This window comes from Solanum dulcamara, chromosome 9, assembly GCF_947179165.1.
Source record: "Solanum dulcamara chromosome 9, daSolDulc1.2, whole genome shotgun sequence".
NCBI classification, from domain to species: domain Eukaryota; kingdom Viridiplantae; phylum Streptophyta; class Magnoliopsida; order Solanales; family Solanaceae; genus Solanum; species Solanum dulcamara.
In genome coordinates this window covers 13,751,176-13,776,701 of record NC_077245.1, presented here as the reverse complement: position 1 = coordinate 13,776,701, position 25,526 = coordinate 13,751,176, and the positions used below count along the sequence as shown (strand labels likewise).

At 34.1% G+C, this 25,526-nt stretch overlaps 1 protein-coding gene across 1 annotated transcript; it reads left to right on the top strand.

Moving 5' to 3' along the window:
* The first annotated feature begins 15,721 nt into the window (after window positions 1–15,721).
* Window positions 15,722–17,038, top strand: LOC129902800 (extensin-1-like). The gene is made up of 2 exons (XM_055978207.1): window positions 15,722–16,630; window positions 16,802–17,038. Exon 1 carries the CDS (start codon window positions 15,756–15,758, stop codon window positions 16,608–16,610), a length of 855 nt encoding a protein of 284 aa, XP_055834182.1. The 5' UTR covers window positions 15,722–15,755; the 3' UTR covers window positions 16,611–16,630; window positions 16,802–17,038.
* Window positions 17,039–25,526: the final 8,488 nt, after the last annotated feature.

Below are 25,526 nucleotides of genomic sequence, written 5' to 3'. Positions count from 1 at the left end.
ATAGGCAATATTTTAAAGAAAAAACATCCTTTATCAAACCTACATAATTAACAAAAACAATAAAACATATTTAACAACTCATCTTCATCAACTCATACTCACATAAAGGCTCATTTTAGGAACTTCTTAGCTCAACAACATCAACACATATAGAATTAAATAAATAGGGGACAAAGCTCATAGAAACATAATCACATGGTTAAAGAGATCAATAAGACATATTAACAAGTAAAATGCTCAACTCATTTATAATCAAAATACTCGTGTTCAAAATAATTAAAAGACTCCTCAACTCAACTCATGCTTAAACTCTTTTTAAATCATAGATGAAAATAATCATTTCTTAAACTCAAAATTAGTGTATAAATAGTTTATGCAAAAATGCTCACAAATCATTTATTTAAAACTCCTTCTCAAGAGATCCTTTATTTTCAAAATACTCATAAGACTCCAATCAACTCAGATTATGCAAATCACATATCACATAATCACATTAAACTCCAATCCGCTCCATCACATAACATCCTCATCAATATATCTCTTCATCAATCATTCTACACATATTAAATAAGCACCATTCACGTCATCACTCACACCATCATCAAAACATCATCATCACATCTTCATCAAACATCTACTCCAAAATCCTTATTTTTGTCCTATGTTCATTTTATAGAAGCAAAGGGACATTCTTAACTAACCACTTCATTCTTTTCATTCCAACCAATACATATATACACACAACTATCCATCTCAACCTCAAGACCTTTGTGACAAGAAATCTCATCTTGGGTTCATGTGAATGAAACATGAACCCATACTCTCAACAAAACTCAAATCAAGAATATCGTCAATACCTATAAATCTATATACAAAGATACATTTGTAGTTAATAATATGAAAAATAACTATTTAGTAACTCAAGTCATTAAAATCATCAACCAACCATTTGTATCTAAAAATATTCCTTAGTTTAGGGAAAACTTTCAAAAAAACATTTCTAGAAGGTGCAACTCTTTCACAACTCCTAACCAACACATCTATGGGCATATGGAAGAACTCAATCCATATTTTAGGTTAGCCTTACATACCTTGCTTGAAGACTTTGAAGAAACTTGATGTTAGGTCTTCAATGGAAGGCTTGAATTTTTGAAGCTCTTGAAGACACCCTTTGTTGGAGATGGATTTGAAAAAGAAGAAGAAGAAGAGAGGGAAAATTTTAGGGCTTTTTTAGAGAGAGAATAGAGGCTGAAGAAATGGTCCAAAAATGTTCAAGGCTTGTGAATATATAATTTGGGATAAATTCCCAAATTACCCTTCCTCCAAAATTCTAAAAAATAGGCCAAAAATGCCTTTGGCGCGATAGTGGTGCGTCGCGCCTTTATAGAGCCAAGGCCAATTACGCCCAAAAACCTGCACAACTTTTAGTGGCGCGCCGCGCCAAGGACCAAACTGAGTTAGCATTATTAAACTTGCATTACATATTGATGTTGAGATGATATTGAGTTCTGAGCCGAGTCTTCCTGAGAGGAGTTTCTTGATATTTTTCCTTACTTTCCTGCCATTTTACATACTCGTACATTACATGTACTGGCGTCATTCGATCTGCATCATTTTAATGCAGATCTAGGTGTTAGAGATCTTCAATAGGCGCATCGTTGAAGATCATTTCTTTCTAGCTATTTGGTGAGTCCTTCTTGTGTTCAAAGGAACTCCTTATCCTTTTTTTATTATTGAGTGTGATGTTTCTTTTGAGGTAGACATGGACATGTCATTGGCTCCCTCTGATAGTGTTAGAGGCTTATAGATAGAGTTTGATGATGTAATTGGAGTAGTTCTCCTTTGAAACTACTTCTTCTAAGGATTATTTCTTTCCTTTGATGTTGATGGCGAGCCCACATAAGTATTCTTATTTTCACTTAAGTCTTCTGCTGATGAACGAATGAGTGATGAAACCAAGTGGTTCTCTCGGAGGTCAGAGATGATTTTTAAGTGTCGATCACGCCTAGGATACTCTCTCGGGACATGACATGAAGGGAATGAGCTAAATCCCAATAAGTAGCAGAAAATAGAATCATATATAATATCTTCTTACGACATCGATGTTTATGACCATTCCTGTTACTTTGCCTTCTATATCTGTTAAATACAGAGTACTATTGGATAATACCTTCTGTACAATAAATGGTCTAAGTCAATTTGGAGCAAATTTGCCCTTGACTTCAGCCTGATGAGGAAGAATGCGCTTTAATACTAACTGACCCACTTCAAAACATCTGGGCCGCACCTTTTTATTATATGCACGTGTCATTCTCTTCTGGTAAAACTGACCATGACCTACTGTTGTCAATCGTTTTTTATCAATCAAGCTTAGTTGTTCCAATCATGTTTTGATCCATTCATCATTATCGATTTCCGCCTCCATAATAATTTGCAAGGAGGGTATCTCAGCTTCTACATAGATGACCACTTCGATCTCATATACTAAAAGATTGGGAGTGACACCTACTGACGCGCGCACCGTAGTACAATAGCCCAATAAAGTAAAAGACAACTTTTCATGCCATTGCCGAGAACATTGCACCAATTTGCGGGGTATCTTTTTTATGTTCTTATTAGAAGCTTCTACGGCCCCATTTGCTTTTGGGTGATATAGAGTTGAATTTCGATGTTTAATCTTAAACTGTTGGCACACCTCTTGCATTAAACGATTGTTGAGATTTGCAGTGTTAACTGTAATAATTATCTTTGAATACCAAATCGACAAATGATCTTGAAATGAACGAAATCCACCACAACTTTTTTGGTCACTAACTTGAAAGTTACAACCTCCGCCCAGTTTTTAAAATAATAAATGGCTACCAAGATGAACCTATGCCCATTTAATACTTTTGGTTCAATTATCCCAACCACATACATTCCCTAAGCCACAAAAGGCCACGGGGTTGCCATTGCATATAATTATGAAGGAGGAAAATATGTCAAATCACCGTGTATTTGGAATTAATGACATTTACGAACAAACAGTCTGGAAACTCGTTCCATGGCAAGCCAATAATAACCTGCTCAAAGGATTTTCCTTGCTAGGATATACCCATTTATGTGCGGTCCAAAAACTCCGAAATGTATTTCAATCATGATTTTTGAAGCCTTTCTAGCATTTATACACTTAAAAGACCCAAGTCAGGGGTGTTTTTGTACAAGGTTCCTCCGCTTAAGAAAAAGCCAATAGATAGTTGTTGAATATATCTTTTTTTATTACTATTAGCGTCTGTCAGACACTCTTCAGACTGAAGATAAACTTTAATATCATGAAACCTAGGTTTACTATCAATTTTTTCCTCAACCATATTGCAATAGGCATGCTGATCACGAATTTATATGTATAGAGGGTTGATATGAGCTTTATCGGGATGCTGGAGCATTGAAGACAAAGTGGCCAAGGCATCAACAATCTCATTAGGAACTCTATGGATGTGTCTAAACTTCACTAATAAGAATCGTCGACAAAGATCTTGCAAACAATATTGATATGGTATGACTTCGAGTCACGAGTTTCCCATTCTCCTTGAATATGATGGACTAGCAAATCTGAGTCTCCTAATACTAACAATTCTTGGATTCCTATGTCAGTAGCTAACCTCATACCCAAGATACAAGCTTCATACTCTACCATATTATTGGTACAGTGGAATCTAAGTTGTGCTGTTATAGGGTAATATTCCCCTGGTTTTGACATAAGAACAACCCCTATTCAAACTCTTTTCTTGTTAGAGGCTCCATCAAAGAACAACTTCCATTATGGATTGTTATCAAGGATAACTTCATCGACATATGATATCTCTTCGTCAGAAAAATATGTCTTAATTGATTCATACCCTTCATCAATGGAGTTTTCTGCTAAATGATATTCCAGAGCTTGGGCTTTCATTGTAGTTTGTGTCACATAGATAATATTAAATTATGTGAGCAATATTTGCCATTTCGCAAGCCGGACCGTGGGCATGGGCTTTTGAAAGATGTATTTTAAGGGATCCATGCGAGAAATGAGGTAAGTAGTGTAGGACGAAAGGTAATGCTTTAACTTTTGTGCTACCTAAGTCAAAGCGCAACATGTCCTTTCAAGAAGAGTGTACTTAGACTCATAAGTGGTAAATTTCTTGTTGAGGAAATAGATGGCTTGCTCCTTCTTGCTAGTGACATCATGTCGACCTAACACGCAACCAAAAGAATTGTCTAATACTGACATGTACAATATCAAAGGTCTGCTTGTCTTGTGAGGAACCCACATAGGTGGATTCGACAAGTACCTTTTGATTCTGTTAAATGCCTCTTGACATTCTTTGGTCCATTCAACTGTAGCATTTTTCTTTAATAGCCTAAAGATAGGCTCGCAAGTTTCCGTGAGTTGAGCAATGAATCTACTAATATAGTTTAGCCTTCCTAGAAGACTCATCACTTCAGTTTTGTTTTTTGGCGGTGGTAATTCCTAAATAGCCTTTGTATTTAATGGATATAACTCAATACCTCATCGACTTACTATAAATCCCAATAGCATTCCTGATGGTACTCCGAATACACATTTTTCTAGATTAAGTTTGAGATTAAACCTGCAAAGCCTATCGAAAAATTTTCTTAGGTCTTTGACATGATTTGACTGCTCTCTTGATTTTATGATCACATCATCCACATAGACTTCTATTTCTTTATGCATCATATCATGAAACATAGTCGTCATCGCCCTCATGTAAGACGCTCCCATATTCTTTAACCCAAATGGCATGACTCAATAACAATATGTACCCCATGATGTGATAAAAAATGCATTTTCTATGTCCTCATTATCCACAACGATCTGGTGGTACCCTACGTAGCAATCTACAAAGGATGCAATTTCATGCTTAACATAATTGTCTAACAAAATATGAATTTTGGGCAATGGAAAGTCATATTTTGGCCTTGCTTTGTTGAGATCCCGATAATCAACAAACATTCAGACTTTGCTATCTTTCTTTAGGACGGGAATGATATTGGTTAACCAAATAGGATATTGACCGACTCGAATGACTTTCGCCTCAAACAACTTCATGATTTCCTCTTAAATTAGTATGCTCATATCAGTTTTGAGCTTTCTCAACTTTTGTTTAACTGGAGGAAATACGGGGTCAGTGGTAACTTTGAACCACCATGTCAGTGTTTAACCCAGGCATATCATCATAGGACCATGCAAAAACATCCTTGTAATCAAATAAAGCCTGGATTATCTCCTCTTTATATGGTTTTCGAGCATGTACACTTATCTTAGTCTCCCAAATATTTTTTAGATCTCCTACATTAATTGCCTTGGTTTCACATATGTCAGGGTTTGATTTATTCTCAAATTTTTCAAAATGCTTGCTTATTTCCTTAAATACATCATCTTCTTCATATTCGACTTCTTGACTTATTATTTCAGGCTTATATTAGATTTTAAGATATTGTAAAAAATTCTGTATGCATGTCGTATCATTAGAATCGGTATAGAAAGAACTGTATATAAAAATAAATAAATATATATTAGATTGAAATAGCAAAATGGAAACGTCATTTCATTAAAAAAGAAGATAAAAGAATTTGAATAAATAAACCAACAGGTTAGGAAATCTGAATCACAACCCTTGAATAAATCATATAACAGAAAGGACAAGAAGACTGAATACCAAGACTCGTTCTTGATGAGAGAGGAGTGGCCTCCTAATTGTTCAGCTAGACATCAGATCCAATGAGTTGTACATCATTGTTGCTAGAACTTTTCCCAACTTCAATCATACTAGTCTTGAAAAATAAGTTTTGAAAATGGTCAATCAGTTCAACATCAAGATCCGGTATCGACTTTGGAGAGGTTGTTCAGAAGACTCAATATTGTAGGTTTTGATGAAGAATTTGTAAATTGGCAGTATCAGCTTACTAAGTGACCACGCTTCCCTTTTCTGCTTCTTGACCCTCCTTCTGTCCTTGGCTGTGGGTTTGTAGCCCAAACCAAAGGTACCAAGGCTCTTGTGCGGACTCACTGGATGAACTCAGCCTTGTAAAAATACCTCTAAGCCTTTTCCTGGTTCAAACCCATGCTTTAACATTTCATTTACCGCCATGACAGATGTGGCGGGTAGTTGTGGTTTTGGAATGAGATTCCCCTCGAGGATATGCTCAACAACCACTACCTCGCAGGCTTGATAAACCCGTGTCTCAATTCCATTGTTTGCCTTGATAGAAGGAGTAGAAGAATCTTTGTAGATAGATAGGTCTCCCTCATAGTGAATAATTACTTTTTGTCTGTCGTATTCAAACTTGATCATTTGATACAACGTAGATGGGACTGCCCCAACTCTATGCACCCATGGTCTCCCTAACAACATATTATAGGATGTATTGATATCCAATACTTGAAAGACTATGGTAAAATCAACGGGCCCTATTGTTAGCACAAGATCTATCTCACCAATGGCATCTGTTTTTGCCCCATTAAAAGCTCTGACATATACATTGTTGGGTCTACCCTTTCAACACCAATATTTAGTTTTTGCAGGGTTGATAAGGGATAAATATTTGCACCTGAACCTCCATTGATCAAAACTCAAGTGACATAGGAATACTCACATTTTACAGTGATATGAAGCCCTTGGTTATGTTCGGTGCCTTCCATAGTTAGTTCATAATCTGAAAATATGATCATGTTTACCTCAAAGATTCTCCCAGCGATCTTTTCTAACTAACTTACCGTAACCTCATTAGGAATATGTGCTTTATTCAAAATTTTCATTATAGCTTTACGATATTCATCTGAATGTAATAAAAAAGAAAACAAAGAGACTTGGGACAAAGTCTTCTTTAACTGTTCCACAATGGAATAGTCCGGCAGTTTCATCTTTTTTAAGAACTCCACAGCTTCTTCTTTAGTAACCGGATTCTTAACTGGCATTTGGTCATTTCTTACTAGTTTAGGCTTCTTAAACTCTTTAGGGGCGTAGCATCTCCTCGAATGGGTCAATCCTCCCACTTCATGGACTTCTTCATTGACCTCTTCCCCATTGTTTGAAGTTAGTCATTGGAAGTTGTGACACTAGCTTAATAATCACAGGTGAGATATGAGTTCCTTGTACAATTAGGATAGGCTTGGTCGACCCTCCTAGAATAGTTAGCTTCATTTTTTTTGACTTTCTCAGACATAATCAGATACTCCTTTCACAATTAGGACATATGTGTTTGATGGACTCAACTTTTTTGACGTCTCTCCTGCCTCAAAAAGTTTGGCTTTTATCCAATCAACAACATTCGTCGAACTTTTCGTTGAAATTTTGGACCTTAATGATTGGCTTGTATGTGACTGCCAATTCTTCGCTACCATTTATTATCTCTAACATGTTTGTTTCATTATGCATTAGCGATGGGTTTTGATTGACGTTTGGTTCATCCGGTCTTTGCACTATAATTTGATGTGTATTGATCAAACCTTGAATTGCCCTTTTTAAGTACCAATATTTTTCTGTGTCGTTCCCTGGGGCATCAAAATAGTATGCATATCTTTAGGAATAATTCATTTTTTGGCAGAGGATTTGGGATCCTTCTTTTAATAGGACTTAGAACATTCAACGCCCTTAACTTTTGGAATAAGCTAGCATATGATTCTCTAGTAGAAGTAAGATTATCCTTATCTACATTTCCTTTTTTATACTCCAGCCTACAACGAAAAGGGACTCTAATGGTATTTTGGTAAGTTTGTGGGGGTGGAGGACGATTTTGATGAGTTGGTGCACGCCACTGTGGGTATGAAGGGTGTTGAGCATATAGTTGTGCACTGTAAATAGGGTATTAGGGAGATAGAGTAGGTTAATACGAGACTTATGGGTGGTTATATGAATCTTGGACAAAGGTTTGGGATCCATTTGGTGTGTCTTAGTGAAGGGATTCCCTTAGATTTCTTGTGGGCCCTGATACAATGGTAGCTACATCTTCCTTTCTTTCTTTACTCCAAAACTTTCCGATCCATTTTAAAGTTCTTGCGTTGTGGCTTTTAAAGCGGTTTGGCTCACAATTTTGCCAGACTTAATGCCAGTTTCCACCATTTCTCCAACCTTAATAACCTCGGCAAATGTTTTGCAATATCAGAAAACGAGTAGTGAAAGTAGTCGGGTTCTTACGCCTGAAGAAAAATGTCAATAATCTCTGACTCCTTCATTGGTGGCTTAACCCTAGCAGCTTGCTCCCTCCACCTAATAGTATATTCACGAAAAGTTTTAGTGGTATTTTTCCTCATGTTGGCAAGTGAAGTACGATCTGGCACCATGTCAATGTTATATTAGAACTATTGAATAAAATATCGAGCTAAGTCATCCTATGTATGCCAATTGGCAATATCTTGATCTATGAACCATTCCAATGCAATTCTAACTAAGCTTTCCCCGAAATAAGCCATAACCAATTCTTCTTTGCCTTCAGCCCCTCTCAATTGATTGCAATATCTTTTCAAATAAGCTATAAGGTTGATATGGCCATCATACTTCTTAAATTTTGGGGTTTCGAAACTGGTGGGGTAGGTAGACGTTAGGAAACATGCACAAATCACTGAACGAGACTCCTTTGTGGCCTCTGAATCCCTACATATCTCTTACTCTTTTCTCTAAGCTTTTTATTTTTCTTGTCATTTCCTCTTGCTCTACGTTCTTAGTATCTTTTCCCAAATCATCATTAGTAGCAGTTTGGTAAGGATCTTGGGCTTTGAATGTGAAACCAGAGGAATGATATTGACCTTAATGGGTAAAAAATTATGGATCATGATTTGGCCTTTGCCCTACTGTAGGTTGAGGAATAGCGTGAACGAGTGTTGCAGTTGTGACAACCGTAGAGTTAGACTGCAGGAATATATAAATAGGTGGCTCAGTCATGACACCTTGAAAATCACTCCTGATTTTTACTCTTGGAGGTCAACTTTAAGAGGTTCCAAATATGTTTGACACGTTGACATAAGGGCTTAACCCAGGTGAGTAGAGTTGTAACACCTCAAAATTTCTACGCTAAGATTCGGACTATTCTTCGTATACTTATAGGCTTGAAATCGAAGACTTCAAATTGTATATATGAGTTTGGATCAATTCCTAAGTATTTAAAGTGTATTAGATGTGATTTAGAGTCATAAGGTATCCCTAAAACCAAGCCAAGTCCAAAGAATTCCTCTCGGCTAAGTTTCCGGATGAGTCCTTATAAAGGTTAAATTCAAACGACCATATCTACTAAAATATAATGAATTGGGTAGGCCATAACCTATGAAATTAAATTTCTGTGAGTCTTCTTTCCAATGCCACTAAGATTGCATTTTTCCGAGTTCAGAGCCAAAAGTTATGCTTGATTGAATAGAGGGGTCCGCAACAGGTCCGCGTCGCGGACCTAAAGCGAACTTTGACAAATTTCCAGATTTTGGAGGGGCATTTTGGAAAAATTACTTAATACCTATATATACAACTTGGATGAGTTTTGGATCATATTTTTCAGTCTTTTGCCTCTCCAAAGAACCCTAATCTTCATCCCCTTCTTTCTCAAATTATCTCCAACATGATTTGCCCTCAAAATTCGAGGATTCAAGCTTCCCATTGAAAACTTAACAACAAGATTTCTTCAAAATCTACTCTAAGGTATGTAAGACTAACCTAAAATGTGGATTGAGTTCTTCCATATGCCCCATAGATGTGTCAGATAGAAATTGTGAAAGACTTGAACCCTCCATGAACATTTTCTTGAATTTTCCTAAAACCCTAGAATATGTTTACATAATATTAACTAATTGATGATCTTCATGACTTGAATTCTTGAACAAATTACTTTTCATAGGATATTTCATAAATTGATAGATTCTTCATGTTGATATGAGTTGATTGATATGAGTTGTTATACATATTTTGTTATGTCTAAGAGTTGATTGATTTGAGTTGTTAAACATATTTTTGTTAAAAACTTAAATATTTTGAGTATCTTAAATTATTGATTTACAGTCTTGGAGTCTTGATGAGTCCCCAAAAGATTGATGAAATGAATGAATGAATGATTGGATAGGATTAATGTTGTCATAAATGCATATCTAAACTACTCTTGAAAGATGTGATTGGGATTGATTGGATAGTATGATTGGTTGAGATGTTGATTGTGATAGAATTGATGAATTGACAAGGGTCCAAATGAGACTTGTCGATATGACTAGATTGAGTTAATTGGATAGAATTTTATGAGCATTGAGTCTTGGAAGGAGTATCGAGCACCAAAATGAGTAAGAGTAAGTAATAACTCAAATCCAATAACTACGTTGCCAAACGTAGGAGGGAATTGGACCGTTAAAGTCGGATGTTTCCCAAATTATTGTCCTGACATGATAGGACTTGATTGGTTATGGATCCATGATTGGTTGATTCGTTCATACCCTGTCAAGGTATGAGCGGATGTGGCAACAACGTCGGCTTGTTGTACTATCATTGGCTCATAAGTGGTAGTTGTCGGATAAGAGAAACTCTCATATAGGTATTGATAGTACTCTGAGTCAAATTGGGATGGATTGAGTTGAATTGTATGTGGTTGGTCTTGTCTAAATCATATATTCTTGTTTAGACTCAGGGCATCTTGATTGAGTTGTTCCTTCTTCTGACTTGAGGTTCTGAGTTGATTTGATTTTACCTTGATATACATTCCACATACTGACGCAGAGACAAGTACTAGAAATCATCAACAGGCGCACCATTGAGAATCTATTCACTTCCAGCTAGTTGGTGAGTCCTCCCTGTTTCCGAAGGATACCGCTGTTATCTTTTTAGCTTTGAGTTAGTTTTCTTTTACTTTGATTTGTAGTAGCCATGAACCTGTCATTGGCACCTCCTGGATTGTTGATAGAGGCTTCATAGACTATAGTGTGGATGATGTTGATTTGTTTCGTTTTGATTAGTTTTATTCTTATAGTATTTGATTGGACATGTGGTTGGCCTTTGGCATTAATTATGAATAGTATTCTTGTGAGTTGAGTCTTCCGCTGATAGAATATGACTGAATGAAAATATGATTGGACCAAGTAGTTCGCTTGAAGGCCAACAATGATTTTCGAGTGCCGACACGTCTAGGGTACCCTCTCGGAGTGTGACAAGAATGAGTCTTCTGCAATGGAGAGAGGAGTTTGGAAGTATTCATGCGCAGCAGAAGTGATGTTGGGGAAACTAGGGATTAATTGGGGTGGTTGTTTCCCATTGGACCATTCTTGTAGCATCTCAATCATTCTCTGTTTGAGCAACCTATTTTCTTCAGTTACAGTAGACTCTCGTTGAACCCCTTGTTCTTTCGAGTCCCCAGTGCTGATGATCGGTAGTGTAGTGCCTTATGTCATTGGAATACTGTCTTTTGACCTTGTGAAATAATGATGACTTGCCAGTATGACCACAAACCAACCGCCTTTAAATTAAATGGTCTTTCTTTCTTTCTGTGTGATGTAGCAAATATATTAGCGTTAATAATTTCGCACCTTATAATAACACACTGTATATATGCATTTCTAATATGAAAGGTCTCATGTCTCATTCCGGCTTAGCTAGGTGCATTTTCTTTCCTTTATATTATTATTTTTTGAAAAAGTTTTGATCGAACCCATTAGGGTTGCCTACGTATCATGTTGGTGCATGAATCATATCTTTGCATAGTTCAAAGCAACACTTTTTTTTATATAGATTGATTAATAAATGAAAGGAAAATTAGACCAAATACAAACATTCAATCTTTTTTCGAAACTCAAAGGAAAAAGAGAAAGAAAATTATCAAACGAAATGTCTTACAATCCAGCAACTGACCAGAAAGTAGGATTTAAACAAACATGACTGAACAAAGGAAAAAACGTAGATGAAAGGAAAGAAGACTTAAAATAAAGACTACATCATAATGAAATAAAGACATATGTCATTTGCCTCACATCTCCAAAGATCTAGTGAGCATGCTTACATATTCGACATTCCTACTCACAGAGATCGTGGTCTCAAACAACCTCATACATCTAAATATATATCCTACAACGAGTTTGTGAGGTACTTAGCAAAGCCAGGTACCTCTGCCAAAAATTGTTCATAGTTCATCTCTTGGTAATCTAACTCATTTGGGCAATGCGATCGGCCAAACGATGTACCTTTGCTCGAAGTGATTTGCAAGTCTGATCCCATCCCCATATCTGTTGATCACGGGTAGTAACCATTTCTCTAGCATGCCTTTCTCAAGTTGAGATTGACTCTAGACGAATCCATTGGGCTCTCTTTTTGTCAAAATTTGTTTGACTTTTCTGATCATATTTTCTCACCTGCTGTTGTCGAGAAGCCGCGAGCTCTGCAATCTGTGTCCCCCTAACTGTTGCTAGCTTAATCTGTCCCTGAAGTGCAATTTTCGTTTGCATTGCCGTTACTCTTTCCTCTTCAAGTTCTGCTTGTTTTTGAGCTATAGCGGTTGTGGCATGCTCTAAATCTATTCTCGAAGCCTGATTGACAGCGAGGTAATCGTGCATAGCCAACTCGACCCTTAGGTTTATCTCAGCCTCGTGATCTACCGGTCCTTTTACAGATCTCTCTGGCCTAACTTCTAAACATGGTTGTTTTTTCAAACCAACTCGAATATCCTGGATGAACTTCTCCCTTATAGTTTTCTTCATTCATTGTTTCAAACCACATGATGAGACAAGTATCCCAAATCTTTTATGCCAATCCCTCGGAGAGGGGGTCTTTGATCCCACTTCAGACATAAAATCTTTCATGTCCTCAGTAACAGGTATTATTTGACACCTGCCAAACTGACGCAGAGCTCGTAACGGTACGTATGGCTGCACACCACTAATACCATTAATAATAGAAAAGGGTGAAAAGATGAAATATATATGACTTCCTCCCAAGGTAATCAAGGATAATTCCATGTGATTAATGTACGTACGTAGCAATTTAGCATATAGCAATCATTCAGAAATAGGACGACGTCATCAAGTAGTCATCATCTTCATATACTGTTTCATAAAATTCATCTAATATATATATATTTGGTAAAATCCTAGGATTAAGTCAATTAATTCAGTTAAATGTTTGGTAATTATATAACAAATAGCTACGCGAATATGCTCACAATATTAATTAAGTTGGTGCTCTTCGCAAGAAGATAGTATTAGAATCTGGAGCAGAATGGTCAATGCATTATTATTTTGATGTGAATTTGGTTACTACTTTTTAATATCTTTAAAATAAAATTTGGTTTGTTTTCCAACTTGTGGTTAGCAAAAATATTTTTCTAAGAAAATTTTACCGCAAATAAAACATTCTTGAATTTAGTAATTTCATATTTTCACATATAAATCTGCAGATAATTAATTACTGTGAAAAACGATCAGCATTTTTCTAATAGTTATGTGGTAAGTCGTAAGTTTTTAATACCTTCATGAATGTGATTAAAGTTTGGCTCCACATTTGTGATGAAATTTCAACGACAATTATTCCATCAATTCAAGAACAAAGCAAAGCTCTTGAGTTAGCGAACGTGAGGAAAAGAATCAAAAGATTATAATTTTTTCATATAAGATTTTATAAAAATTGTAATCCCTTCACAAATTATTAAAAAATTAAATATTATTACTTATCGCTATTTTTCTTGTCTTGATTATTATTTATCAGGAATAAAATTTTAATCGTTACACTTTTCACTTAAAAAAAAAAGGGAACAAGTTGTTGTGTATTCCTAAGTCTAATCTTTGATTTGTTTTGCAGGCTGAAGTCAAAGGGAGCAACCAACAGATTTGGCATCTAGATAGGGGTTATAGCATATTGTAACAGCTAAATTTTCATTCCTAAAAAATAATAATCAACAAAAAAAAATCACCGACAAGTAATAATATTTAGTTTAAATAATTTATGCGAAACTTATAATTTTTATAAAATCTTATATTATCCTCTGATTCTTTTCTTTACGATCATCAACTCAACAACTTCAATTTGAACTTGGATTGATAGAATACCTGTAGGAATTTCACCACGGATGTAGAGCCATTTAATCACAATCATGGAGGTATGAAAATGTGCGGCTCATCACTTAGAGAAGAAGACGTCTTTATATGTAGAAGACTTGCAGATCACCACTGAAAAGCATAACTTCCCGATATATTTCTTTATTCTCTTCCATTTTCAGTTTCATAACGAAGACTCCTTTATATATAGGCATGAGCAAGGGTTTAGGATATTTCTATCCCAAGTAATTCTAGCGAGCTTGAAGAATATAGGTTAGGTTGGTCTTATCATTTTAATAAAGTAGCTCAAATGTAATTGGGCTTCACTTAAGTCGTATAACTTTGGAAAAACTATTTAATTAGACAAACATTCCTACCATATTTACTAATTCTCTCTATAATTTAAAATAATTACATAGTGTCTCACTAATTAATAAATTCATACCAGATTTCAACTCAGATATACTTAGATACATGTATTTTTCTACCAAATACGCTAAAATAGGAAGAGAGGTGAGCGAGATAGGAGAGAAGCGAAGGAAATAACCTATGTATCCCAGATACATGGGAATCACACTAGATACATGTATCTGGGATACCAAATACAAGGAAAGAGGCAAGCGAGAGAGGAGAGTGGCGAGCGACATAGGAGAGAGACAAGCGAGAGAGTCAGATGAATATGAATCTACTTGGATACAATATATTTAGAACGCATTACATCTAATTTTGACCCATGCATGTATCCCGAAATACACGTATCTGGACGCACAAAAATGTAGTAAGATTCACAATATTACAACTAGCGTGAATCTAAATAATTAGCTCCTAAACTAGTGAAATTTCTGTAAGTTATCCAATAATTTTAACTTCAACATTGATCGAACTTTATTAACCAAAAACTTGACTTGATCAACATATCATAAATTTAAGATTTTAATCCAAAATTTAATATGAATTTAAGGAAAATATTGTTATTCATGTAGTAATAAAAGAAATTATAATCAACCTAAATTATTACTAAACTGTTTTTAAAATTTTTTAAAAAAAAATAAGCAAAAGAGAATAGAAATCTTTGACTCGTTTGGACAAATATTTGTCTATAATAAATATGTTGGTAATAATTCTTGACCTAAGATCTGTACTTGTTTATAGATCCATATCTCAAAACATTAATTTAGCTTAACTAATGGAATCTTAATTATAAGAAGATTAGTAATTTTACCTTTGTCGGCGATTAAGTTATGATACTATAAATTAATTGTTTTTCCAATTAAAATGTCAAAACAAATCCTACCTCGTCATGTGGTGATAATTGATAAACTAAGATACTAAAATTTTCAGAGATATTGTATATAACTAAGTGCACTGATTTCTATAACTAAAATCGTGCGAAGTTGAGGGATCCACGCATTTTTTTCAAAGATAGAAAGGAAAAGAAGACTTTGTAGCTCTTTGAATTATTGCATCGCAAGAGGTAAGAAAATAGTATGGCTTCCTTAATAATATCTACATTTGCTTAGCTTGCAGCCTCTATCTCGAACAAATAAAGTATGCCAACAAAAGTCAAATTGAGCCGACAACATGACAAAACCAATTTTCAAAATGCATAACTCTAGGCTTTTACCTACATTTATATGAAAATCATCATAAGGCTAATTGTCTAAATGAAAACTATATAAAGGGGTTTGAGTGAAGTTTAAGAGGACAACAACTTCTCTTCTTTGTTTTAAATATGGGGAAAATGGCCTCTCTAGTTGCCACTCTTTTAGTTGTTTTGGTGTCACTTTGCTTAGCTTCCGAAAGCTCAGCAAATTATCAATACTCATCTCCCCCACCACCAAATAAGTCATACCACCCTTCACCAACACCTTATCATCCCGCACCAGTTTACAAATCACCACCACCACCAACTCCAGTTTACAAGTCACCACCACCACCCAAGAAGCCATACTACCCTCCACACACCCCAGTCTACAAGTCGCCACCTCCCCCGACTCCAGTTTACAAGTCTCCACCACCACCAGTGAAGCCATATCATCCTGCACCAGTATACAAGTCTCCACCACCACCGGTGAAACCATACCATCCTGCTCCGGTTTACAAGTTTCCACCACCACCAACTCCTGTTTACAAGTCACCACCACCACCGGTGAAGCCATACCATCCTTCACCAACACCATACCATCCTGCACCAATTTATAAGTCTCCACCACCACCAACTCCTGTTTACAAGTCACCACCACCACCGGTGAAGCCATACCATCCTTCACCAACACCATACCATCCTACACCAGTATACAAGTCTCCACCACCCCCAACCCCCGTTTACAAATCACCACCACCACCAGTGAAGCCATACCATCCTTCACCAACACCATACCATCCTGCACCGGTATACAAGTCTCCACCACCCCCAACCCCCGTTTACAAATCACCACCACCACCAGTGAAGCCATACCATCCTTCACCAACACCATACCATCCTACACCAGTATACAAGTCTCCACCACCACCAACTCCAGTATACAAGTCTCCACCACCACCCCACTATATTTACTCCTCTCCCCCTCCTCCCCACCATTACTAAGTGACTTCATTATATCTGAGGTAATTAAGATTAACTTAAAATTTTAAAAATTATATGACTAAAATGCAATACAATAATAAGTTGCACCATTTCTTCATGCAGAACATCAATATAAAGACTTATGTTGTCCACTTCTTATTTGGTTAGCTTCTACTATATGTTCTCATTCACAATTATATATTCTTATGCAGCAAAAGAAGAATGTTGAGCTGAAAGAAAGGCATTTTCCATTTTGGAGAGGCAATGAAAAAAGAAGAAAAGGAGAGTAAATAATAAGAGGCCCACAGGAGGCTAAGTTCTTTTGTAGCTTCATGTTATCTAAAAGTTATAGTTGTATTTTTATGCCTTTTGTGCATGTTTCCTCAGTTTCAATCTGCTTTAAAAATGCAGAGATTAATTATGAGTTTGAATAAAATAAGTTATTACTATATGTTTCCCTTCTCTCTCCGGCCTAACTGTTATAAATTGCAATAATTAATTCTTGAAATATATAAAATATTTTAAAATTTGTGACTAAAAAAATAATTTTGAATAAAAAGAGAGTAAAAGGTGGTGCCAATCTGATCTAATCAATTAAAAGCTTGTGAGTTCATTATTTATCGTTTCATATTGTGTTGGATTATATTATTTTGATTTTAGAATAAAAGAATATTGAATTTATTATATTAAAATGATGATATAATAAAATTGACAATATGCTTATTATTTCTTAAGGATCTTGTTAAGTAAACTTGACAACTAAAAATGTACAGAGAGATCAACAAAGGTTGTGGTAGAGTGGTAAGTAATTTTTCATCCTTAATCAAAGATCTTGGATTTGAGTCCCTTTAGGTATTGAATCGCCTTTCTTAGGGATCATTTTACCACTTCCTCCCCTTTCAGTTGAGACTTCTCAGCGTGAATTTGAATTTAATCGAATTTAATAACTTTTAAAAGAGTTACTCCCTAGACGTCAACGTGCTAGAGTACTGACTAGGGCTGTACAGGGCAAACCGAAAAACCGCACCAAACCGAAAAACCGAACCAAACTGGAAAAAAAACCTGACTACTGGTTTGGTTTGACTTGGTTTGGTGTTTGGAAAAAAAACCCGACCATTATAGGGTTGGTTTGGTTTTAACTATAAAAAGTCAAACCGAACCCAAACCGACCCGATTATAGATATACTACTTTTAAATTATGTTATACATAAAAATATTTATTAAAATGTAATTTATAAATATTTTAAAAATTTTTTTCATAATTTTTGTTTCTTTCTTACATTTAGATTTGGCTTAAGAAACTCATCTAAATAATATACAAAAAATAGCACATCTTATAAAGTTATATTATAAAGTTAAAACTTCAAACATGGTTCTACCTCCATCTTATATGTTGATATTTTGTACTAGAACTCTTTTTAAGAAGCACTGCTCTGTGGTTTTTATTAGATACTATGAAAAATTCGAGAAACACGAAAAAACCCGAAAAAACCGAGAAAAATTGATATCGAAAAATTCGACTTTTATTGATTTGCTTTGGTTTATAGATTTAATAACCCGACACAAATGATTTGATTTGATTTTTAAAAAATCCAAACCAACCCGATTAATGTACACCCCTAGTATTGACCAATAGATTAGAAAATTATCAAAATTGTTAGTACGTAATAATTGAAAAGTGGCAAAAATTAATGGTCAAAAAGAGTAACTGCATGCTGTCAATGCAACTTTACAAAAATGATTGCTAAAAATATCATTAGTGTGTAGGTACGTAGCATATACCAATCATCCACAATAGGATGAAGTCATCATTATACAGTCAAAAAGTTTGGTGATTTTCTGTCTAAATTTAAATGGCACATCGAAAATTTTAAGATTTAAATTTGTATTAAAAATTTATATACAACATATTTGATTTTTAAAATTAAAATATATACATTAAAAAACTATCTAAAGAATATTAGAAATTATAATATTTAACAACATAAAATATTTAAAAATATATATAAAAAATTCAATCAAAAAAAACTTGAATGACTTTAGAAATTGATCATCTAGGGAGTAGTAATCAGTTTTCTAATTCATTTAAAAGAATGTTACTTTATGTTTACAATACGTTGATTCTGACTTTTCATATGTTTTTTTGTCAATAATTCTAATTTTTTTATATGATATATATATATATATATATATTTAAAATTACAAAATTAAAAAATATTTTAATATATTTTATATATTTTTAATTTTTAATTTAATACTATAAAATTTAAAAGCCGCGTACGCCTATAGTATTAATAAAGTTGGTCCTCTTTGGCCCACCAACCCCAAGAATGGTCAATGCATTAATTTTTGGAAAAAAATCGTAGATAATCAAATATACATTAGTTAATTAGCTAAAATAGCTATAGTTTTAAATTAATTATGGCTTGTAAAAGATATCTAGCTGTAATTACAGTTTGAGTATTGTATAATTCGCGCGATTATACAGTTGAGTTTTGTATAATTCGCGCAATTTATAAAAACGTTGTGCGCGAATCAAATTGTATAGCGAACTATACAAACACTATAAATTATATAGCAAATTATACAAATGTTGTGCATGAATTGTATAGTGCAATCTACAATCGTTATATAAAAACTGTGAATTATATAGCGAATTATACAAACGTATATAAATGTTGCACAAATTATACAAATGTTGATATAACTATAGCTACGAATTGTAATTAGTAACCTATAGCTATGGAGCATAATTAAGATATTTTTGAGCGGCTATATGTGAAAATTTCCCTTAATTTTTTATGTGAATTTGGTTACTAATTTTAATAGCTTTGAAGTAAACTTAAATAACTAAAACCTATAAACAAAAAATTACTACGAATTACTGTTTATATAGTATGAATACCTTAAAATATATAAATGCTTTATCCGCTTACTTTTATTTATTTACAATGGATTTTACACTTCCTCTACAAAAATAATAAATGAAGAGTGTATTTTACTATGCTATTTAGATTAATCGGTATATAGTTTTGATATATGGACTTAGGAAATGAGCAGTTTAAGGATAAAATAAGAAAATAAAATTGCTTTTTATATATGTGAAAATTGACTATTTTTTTTTTAAAAATAGTATAATAGACAAGTAAAAGTAAACGAAAGGAGTATCTTAGTAAAAAAAAAATGTTTGATTTCTCAGAGTACTAGATGGGTTTGTTGATTATAAATAGTTGATAATTTTAAGTGCTGGAAAAATATTTTTATGTGTTGAAACCTTAGTTTATAAATAAATACTTAGTGTATACGCATAGAGGTGTTAAAACTAATAATAAATAATTGACCCGGTAAAAAAGTGTTGATAAACTATTTTTTGTTAAAATGACTAAAATACTCTTAATATTTTAACAAAAAAAAACATAAATTTTAAACTATCTTTGTAAAGAAAAGATAGCTACAAAATGAAGAGAAAATTAGGAGTTTTATTTTGAGAATTAAATAAAATAATTTCTAAAATTTGTTCAAATAAAAAGTGTTAATAAGTTAAAAAGTCATAAGTTAGTAATTATTAACTTATATTTTTTAGCTGACTTTATCTCATATTTATCAAGCATTTAAACAAGACATCAGTTTAACCAGCTAATAAGCTTAGCCAAAAATATTCATAGCATGAAGATTAATTGATTATGCAAACGATAAGAGAAAGTGTAGTAACAAAAAAGAAAGATAAAGGAAAGGGCACAGGATCGTGTACGATCAACCAAACATTAGTTATTAATATTAAGCTTAGACAATAATGTCTTATTGTAGAGCTTTAAATATTAGTTTAAATAATTAAAATTATGGAATTCATCTAATCTAATCAAATCTTGACTTGTTATGTAGGAAAGCTAACGGAGAAAGGATTTAGAGTTTACTTTGAAGAGCAGCACTTCAAATTAGTGTCGTTGCTAAAGAGTTTTTTTCGATCTAATAGAAAAAGAGCTATAAGTTTATTCCGGCAAAGTAAGTGTAATTGAGTCTCAATGATCCTGATGGTGATGTCTAAAGCGTGACGGATCAGGTCAGATTGAAGAGCTTGCTATGAAAATAGAAATTAGACACAAAAACTTGATCATTATCATTTATCAGTATTATTGTCTGATTGAAAATTTTAAGAAATTAAGTGATGCAAAGTCTTTGAAATGATAAACTTAAAGACTAATGATATGCTTTCAGTGGATGAAATTCAAGAATGACTTTAATGAAATTTTTATTTGTCAAAAGAAGTATGCAAGGGAGATACTTGTGAATTTCCACATGGAAATCAAAATGCTACAAGCACATTAATGAATCCAAAGGAGAAACTAGTATGGAGGATGAAGTTGAAAAATTGTAATCTTCTCTCTAATTTCTCTTTTTCCTACCTTTGATTTTTAAAGAGAAAATTGATAAAATTTAAAGGAAATTTCGAAAACTTGATCGAATACTTGATGTATCCAACTCTATAAGGTCGGATATCCTATTTGTGGCAAGTCTTTTATCTAAATTTATGCATTATGCTATTGGAATATGTTTGAAAGCGAAAAAAATACATTAAAGATATTATAGTGTATGAAATAAAATTTAAGAAGTGCGAGAATTTCAAATTGTATGAAATCTCATACAGTAGTTAAGTTGGATCTATCGATGATATGAAAAGTACATCAGACTGTTGTATTATTTTACTCTAGGATTGGTAGCACTTTTTAGTGTTTCAAGAAGCAAAAAATTGTGTTACATGTGAAATTGTGAACTTAGATGCTCAACACTCCATTTATGAGTTGAGCATAATACGGAAAAAAGAGAGAGGATTTATTGATCTTTGTAATAATCCATACAGAGAAGACGAAGGATAGCTCAATGCATTATAACTAGCTCATATCCTACCCTAACAAACAAGTAACAAACTAATTGATCAGTAAGTAACTAATGGAATAAATTGTGACTAACTAGAGGATCAAATTCATTGAGTATAACAACCATTGTTGGATCAGATTTATCACTTGATGCATTTGAACACATCCCCTCAAGCTGAAGGATGTAAAATATTGAGCACACCAGGTTTGCCTGGAAGATGCAAATGATGAGTGAGACCCAATCTTTTAGTCAGTAAATCTGCGACCTGCTCCTAAGTATGAACATAGACAACTTCAATCAACCTTGCTTTGATCTTATCTCTGATGAAATGACAATATATCTCTTGTGCTTGGTCTTTTCATGAAAAACCGAATTAGATACTAATTGGATAGTTTATTTACTATCACTCATGATAGTAACAAGTAGCTGAATGTGCATTCTCAATTCCTCAAACAAGCCCACCAACCAAATAATTTCAGCAATTGCTGAGGCCATACTCGTATCTCCGCCTTAGCTGAAATCCAAGAAATAGTTTGTTGTTTCTTTAACATCCAAAACACTATGGTATCACCAAGATTAACCACATATTCTGTGATGGATCCTCTAGTGTTACGACAAGCAACCCACTCTGAATCACACCAACAAGTCAGTATAGTGGTAGGTTCAGCTATCTTACCACTCTCACATCTGCCTCTAGTTGGACTTTTTAGAAGCATGCATAAATTGATTAAGAGTCTGAACTGCATAACTAATGTCTGGTCTAGTAAAGATAGCATAGAGAAGCTTACAATCAGCTTCTGATAAAAGGTAACATCAAAAATAACATCATCTCCACTAAAACTAGTAAGTTGATCATGTTCCACCGAAATGAGTCTTAAGTTGGACTATAGATGGGTAGACACAGTTTTGGCCCCACTTAAGCCTACATCAAATATTAGCTCCAAAATGTACTTTCTTTGGTTCAGGATAACACCTTTGGAGGATCTCAAGACCTCAATGCCCAAGAAGTATTTGAGTCACAAAGATCTTTCAACTTGAACTACTTGTATAGACTATTTTTGCATCAGTGATCATTTGTGCATTATTTCTGTGATAATTAAATGATCAAGACCAACACAATCACTAAGTCTTCACCTTTTTTCAAGGTAAATAAGGAGTAATCATGTGCACTCTGAGTAAAATCAGTATCCAGAAAGGCAGTATTGAGCATTATGTGCCATTGTTTAGAAGCTTGCTTAAGTCCATACAATGTCTTGAGTAATCTGCACACTTTTGTATTTCCTGGTCTTTTAAACCCTTTTAACAATCTTCATGTTCACCACCTCATCCATATCACCTAATAAGAAAGCATTGTAGATATCTATTTGGAACATGTTCCAACTTTTAGATACAGCTAAGGCAATGACACCTTATTGTCATCATCTTAGTAACAAGAGAAAAAGTGTCATGATAGTCTAATCTTTCTTGTTGACTATAACTCTTAGCTACTAGCCTGTCTTTGAATCTCTCTACTTCACCATTTGTTGATCTTATTCACCCACTTTAAACCAATAACATTATTCCCTCTTCGCAAATCAACTTCCATCCAAGTCATATTATCTTCAAAAGCTTAAATTTCTAACTTCATAGTTTGAATCTGCCTCATCTTTAGATGGTTGCTTAATAGATTTAAGCTCCATATAATCAGAGAATATAGGCAAGTAGCTTTGATAATAGGGAGCTACATTATCATAAGATATATAGTTATCCAAGGGATTTCTAGTGCTTTTTTGTTTATGAGCAGTGGCAGCACCATAATCCTTCATCCAGACAAGTTGTTGAATAGTTCTTGTAGTTCTTATCATAGAAAGATCTATAGAGGGCAACACCACGGGACTAACTTGAACAGGAGGTGATGTGACTTCAAGTGTTGATAGATTTTTCTGAGGTTCCTTATCGGGTAAATGGCGTAATACTGTATCTTCACCGATAGGTTCATTAGGGATTTCAGAAGGCAATACTGCATCCTCACCAGTAGGTTCATTTGGGACTTCATCAACTAGTTCCTTACTTTGCACAGCTGATCAATCTGTTCTAAAAGAAGATCCAAAGAGATTGGATGAATCATTTATGTTTGGCATCATATCATTTTAGCAAACGAAAAATACTCTTTCTTGAAGATTACATCCCTATTCATAAAGATCTTTTTGGATTTAATATCCAACAATAAGTATTCTTTTTGCGATTCTAAATACCCCATATGAATAGTAAGGAATAACTTTTTTGAAAACTTGTAATTCCTTGTTAGCATTAATATATAACAAAGGCAGCCAATGACTTTTAAGTGAGACAAGGTTATTTTTTTTCATATAACATCTTATAAGGACTTTTGTTATCAATGACTGAGGATGGTAATTTATTTATCAAGTAACCTAGCGTTGATGCAATATCCCCAGTATTTGATAAGAATGCAGGATTAACATTTGATGGCTCTAGCTATGAATAAAATTAAACCTCATAGATGCTCTAGTACCATTAATAGGAAACACATGTCTGGCCTGCTTAGCTAGTGGAAAAAGTTATTAGCTACTTGACTGTCCTGATTATTTGGTACTAAATCTAGATACCTCAAGATCTAAGATGAAGGGTGACCAAGTCTCTTATGTCATAAGCTAGCATCTTATATTATTGCTTCTACAGCCATCATCCTGTGATTACACTTTATTTCTTTCATCCTTTTATTCTCTAATGCACGTTTGAATATGTACAATCCACCTTCTACTTTAATTTTCTTCACTCTACCACTGAAGAGGTCTGAAAGACACTAAAATTAGGGTAAAAAGAAATAAAATAAGAGAACTCTCTTGTAATTTCGGAAACTAATAGCAAATTAAATATAAAGTCTAATACAGTTAGGACATTCTTCAGAGTTTTATTCATAAATATGGATGCTTCACCAATGTGAGCAATGTCTACCTTATCTCTTGTGGGTAAATGCACTTGATCTTTTTGTGATTTTGTCAAGTCATGACCTCTTCACAATAAGTTACTATTTGCTGTGAAATGGTGAGAAGCACCAAAATCTAATATCCAATCTTGTGTAAATACATTTGACATGAAGCAATTAGGAATACCTGTCAAGTTGACCTATTTATGTTCCTCCACATCATTGTACAACATGTGTAGTACCTGCTTGTATTCTATCTCAATAAATCTTTGTCCCCTTGCAAAAAATGCATTTTTAGCCTTATGACTAGTATCATATGCGATTGATCACTAAATATGTTATTAACTGAATGTTGTCCTCCATAGCCACCAGAATGTAATTGACTTCCTGAGTTTCTCATGTTGTTGGTTCCATGTCTAGGCTTTTTCCTTTGCTTACAATCATTTGGATATCCAATTAGCTTGTAGAGGTTATCTTTGGTATGACAAATGAAATGAAAATACTCGCACCTCTTTCCTCTATAGTATTCTCTTCCTTGATTTTTGTTTACATTCATTGCAATTAAATCAGGTTTATCATCTATAGTTGCATACATGTTAAATATTAGATCTCATTCTCAATCACCATAACATAAGCAGATTCAATGATGGAGTAGCTCTCTTTAATAGCATCTGTATATGTGCTGATCATATAACTCATTAAGGCCATTCAAAAACTAAATTAGTCATTGTTTTTGTAGATGATTGATATACTCCTTTGATTGTCTACAACTGTAACTAGGTGTTTGTACAACAATCTCAAACTCTCCCATAATGTCTTAAACTTTGTAAAATAGTGTGAGACAGAATCAGTACCTTGTACTAGAGTGGTGATCTCCTTATAGAGTTGATAAATGCACATACGTACGTTTCACCTTGTCGAACCACTCCTTTAAATCTACCCATACAGAAAAAGCACTTGTAGCCCAAACAATCTTACTGAGAAGTTCTTCACTAATTGTATTCATCATCCATGACAACACAATCACATTGCAGGTCTCCTATTGCTCATGAAGATCTTTCCTGTGCAATCCTCTCGTGCACGCACCTGTTACAAAGCCAATTTTTTTATTTCCCAAAACTGCGATCCTTATTGAC

Coding starts and splice junctions, on each gene's coding strand:
- LOC129902800 (XM_055978207.1), top strand. CDS start 15,756: ATGGGGAAAATGGCCTCTCTAGTTGCCACTCTTTTAGTTGTTTTGGTG.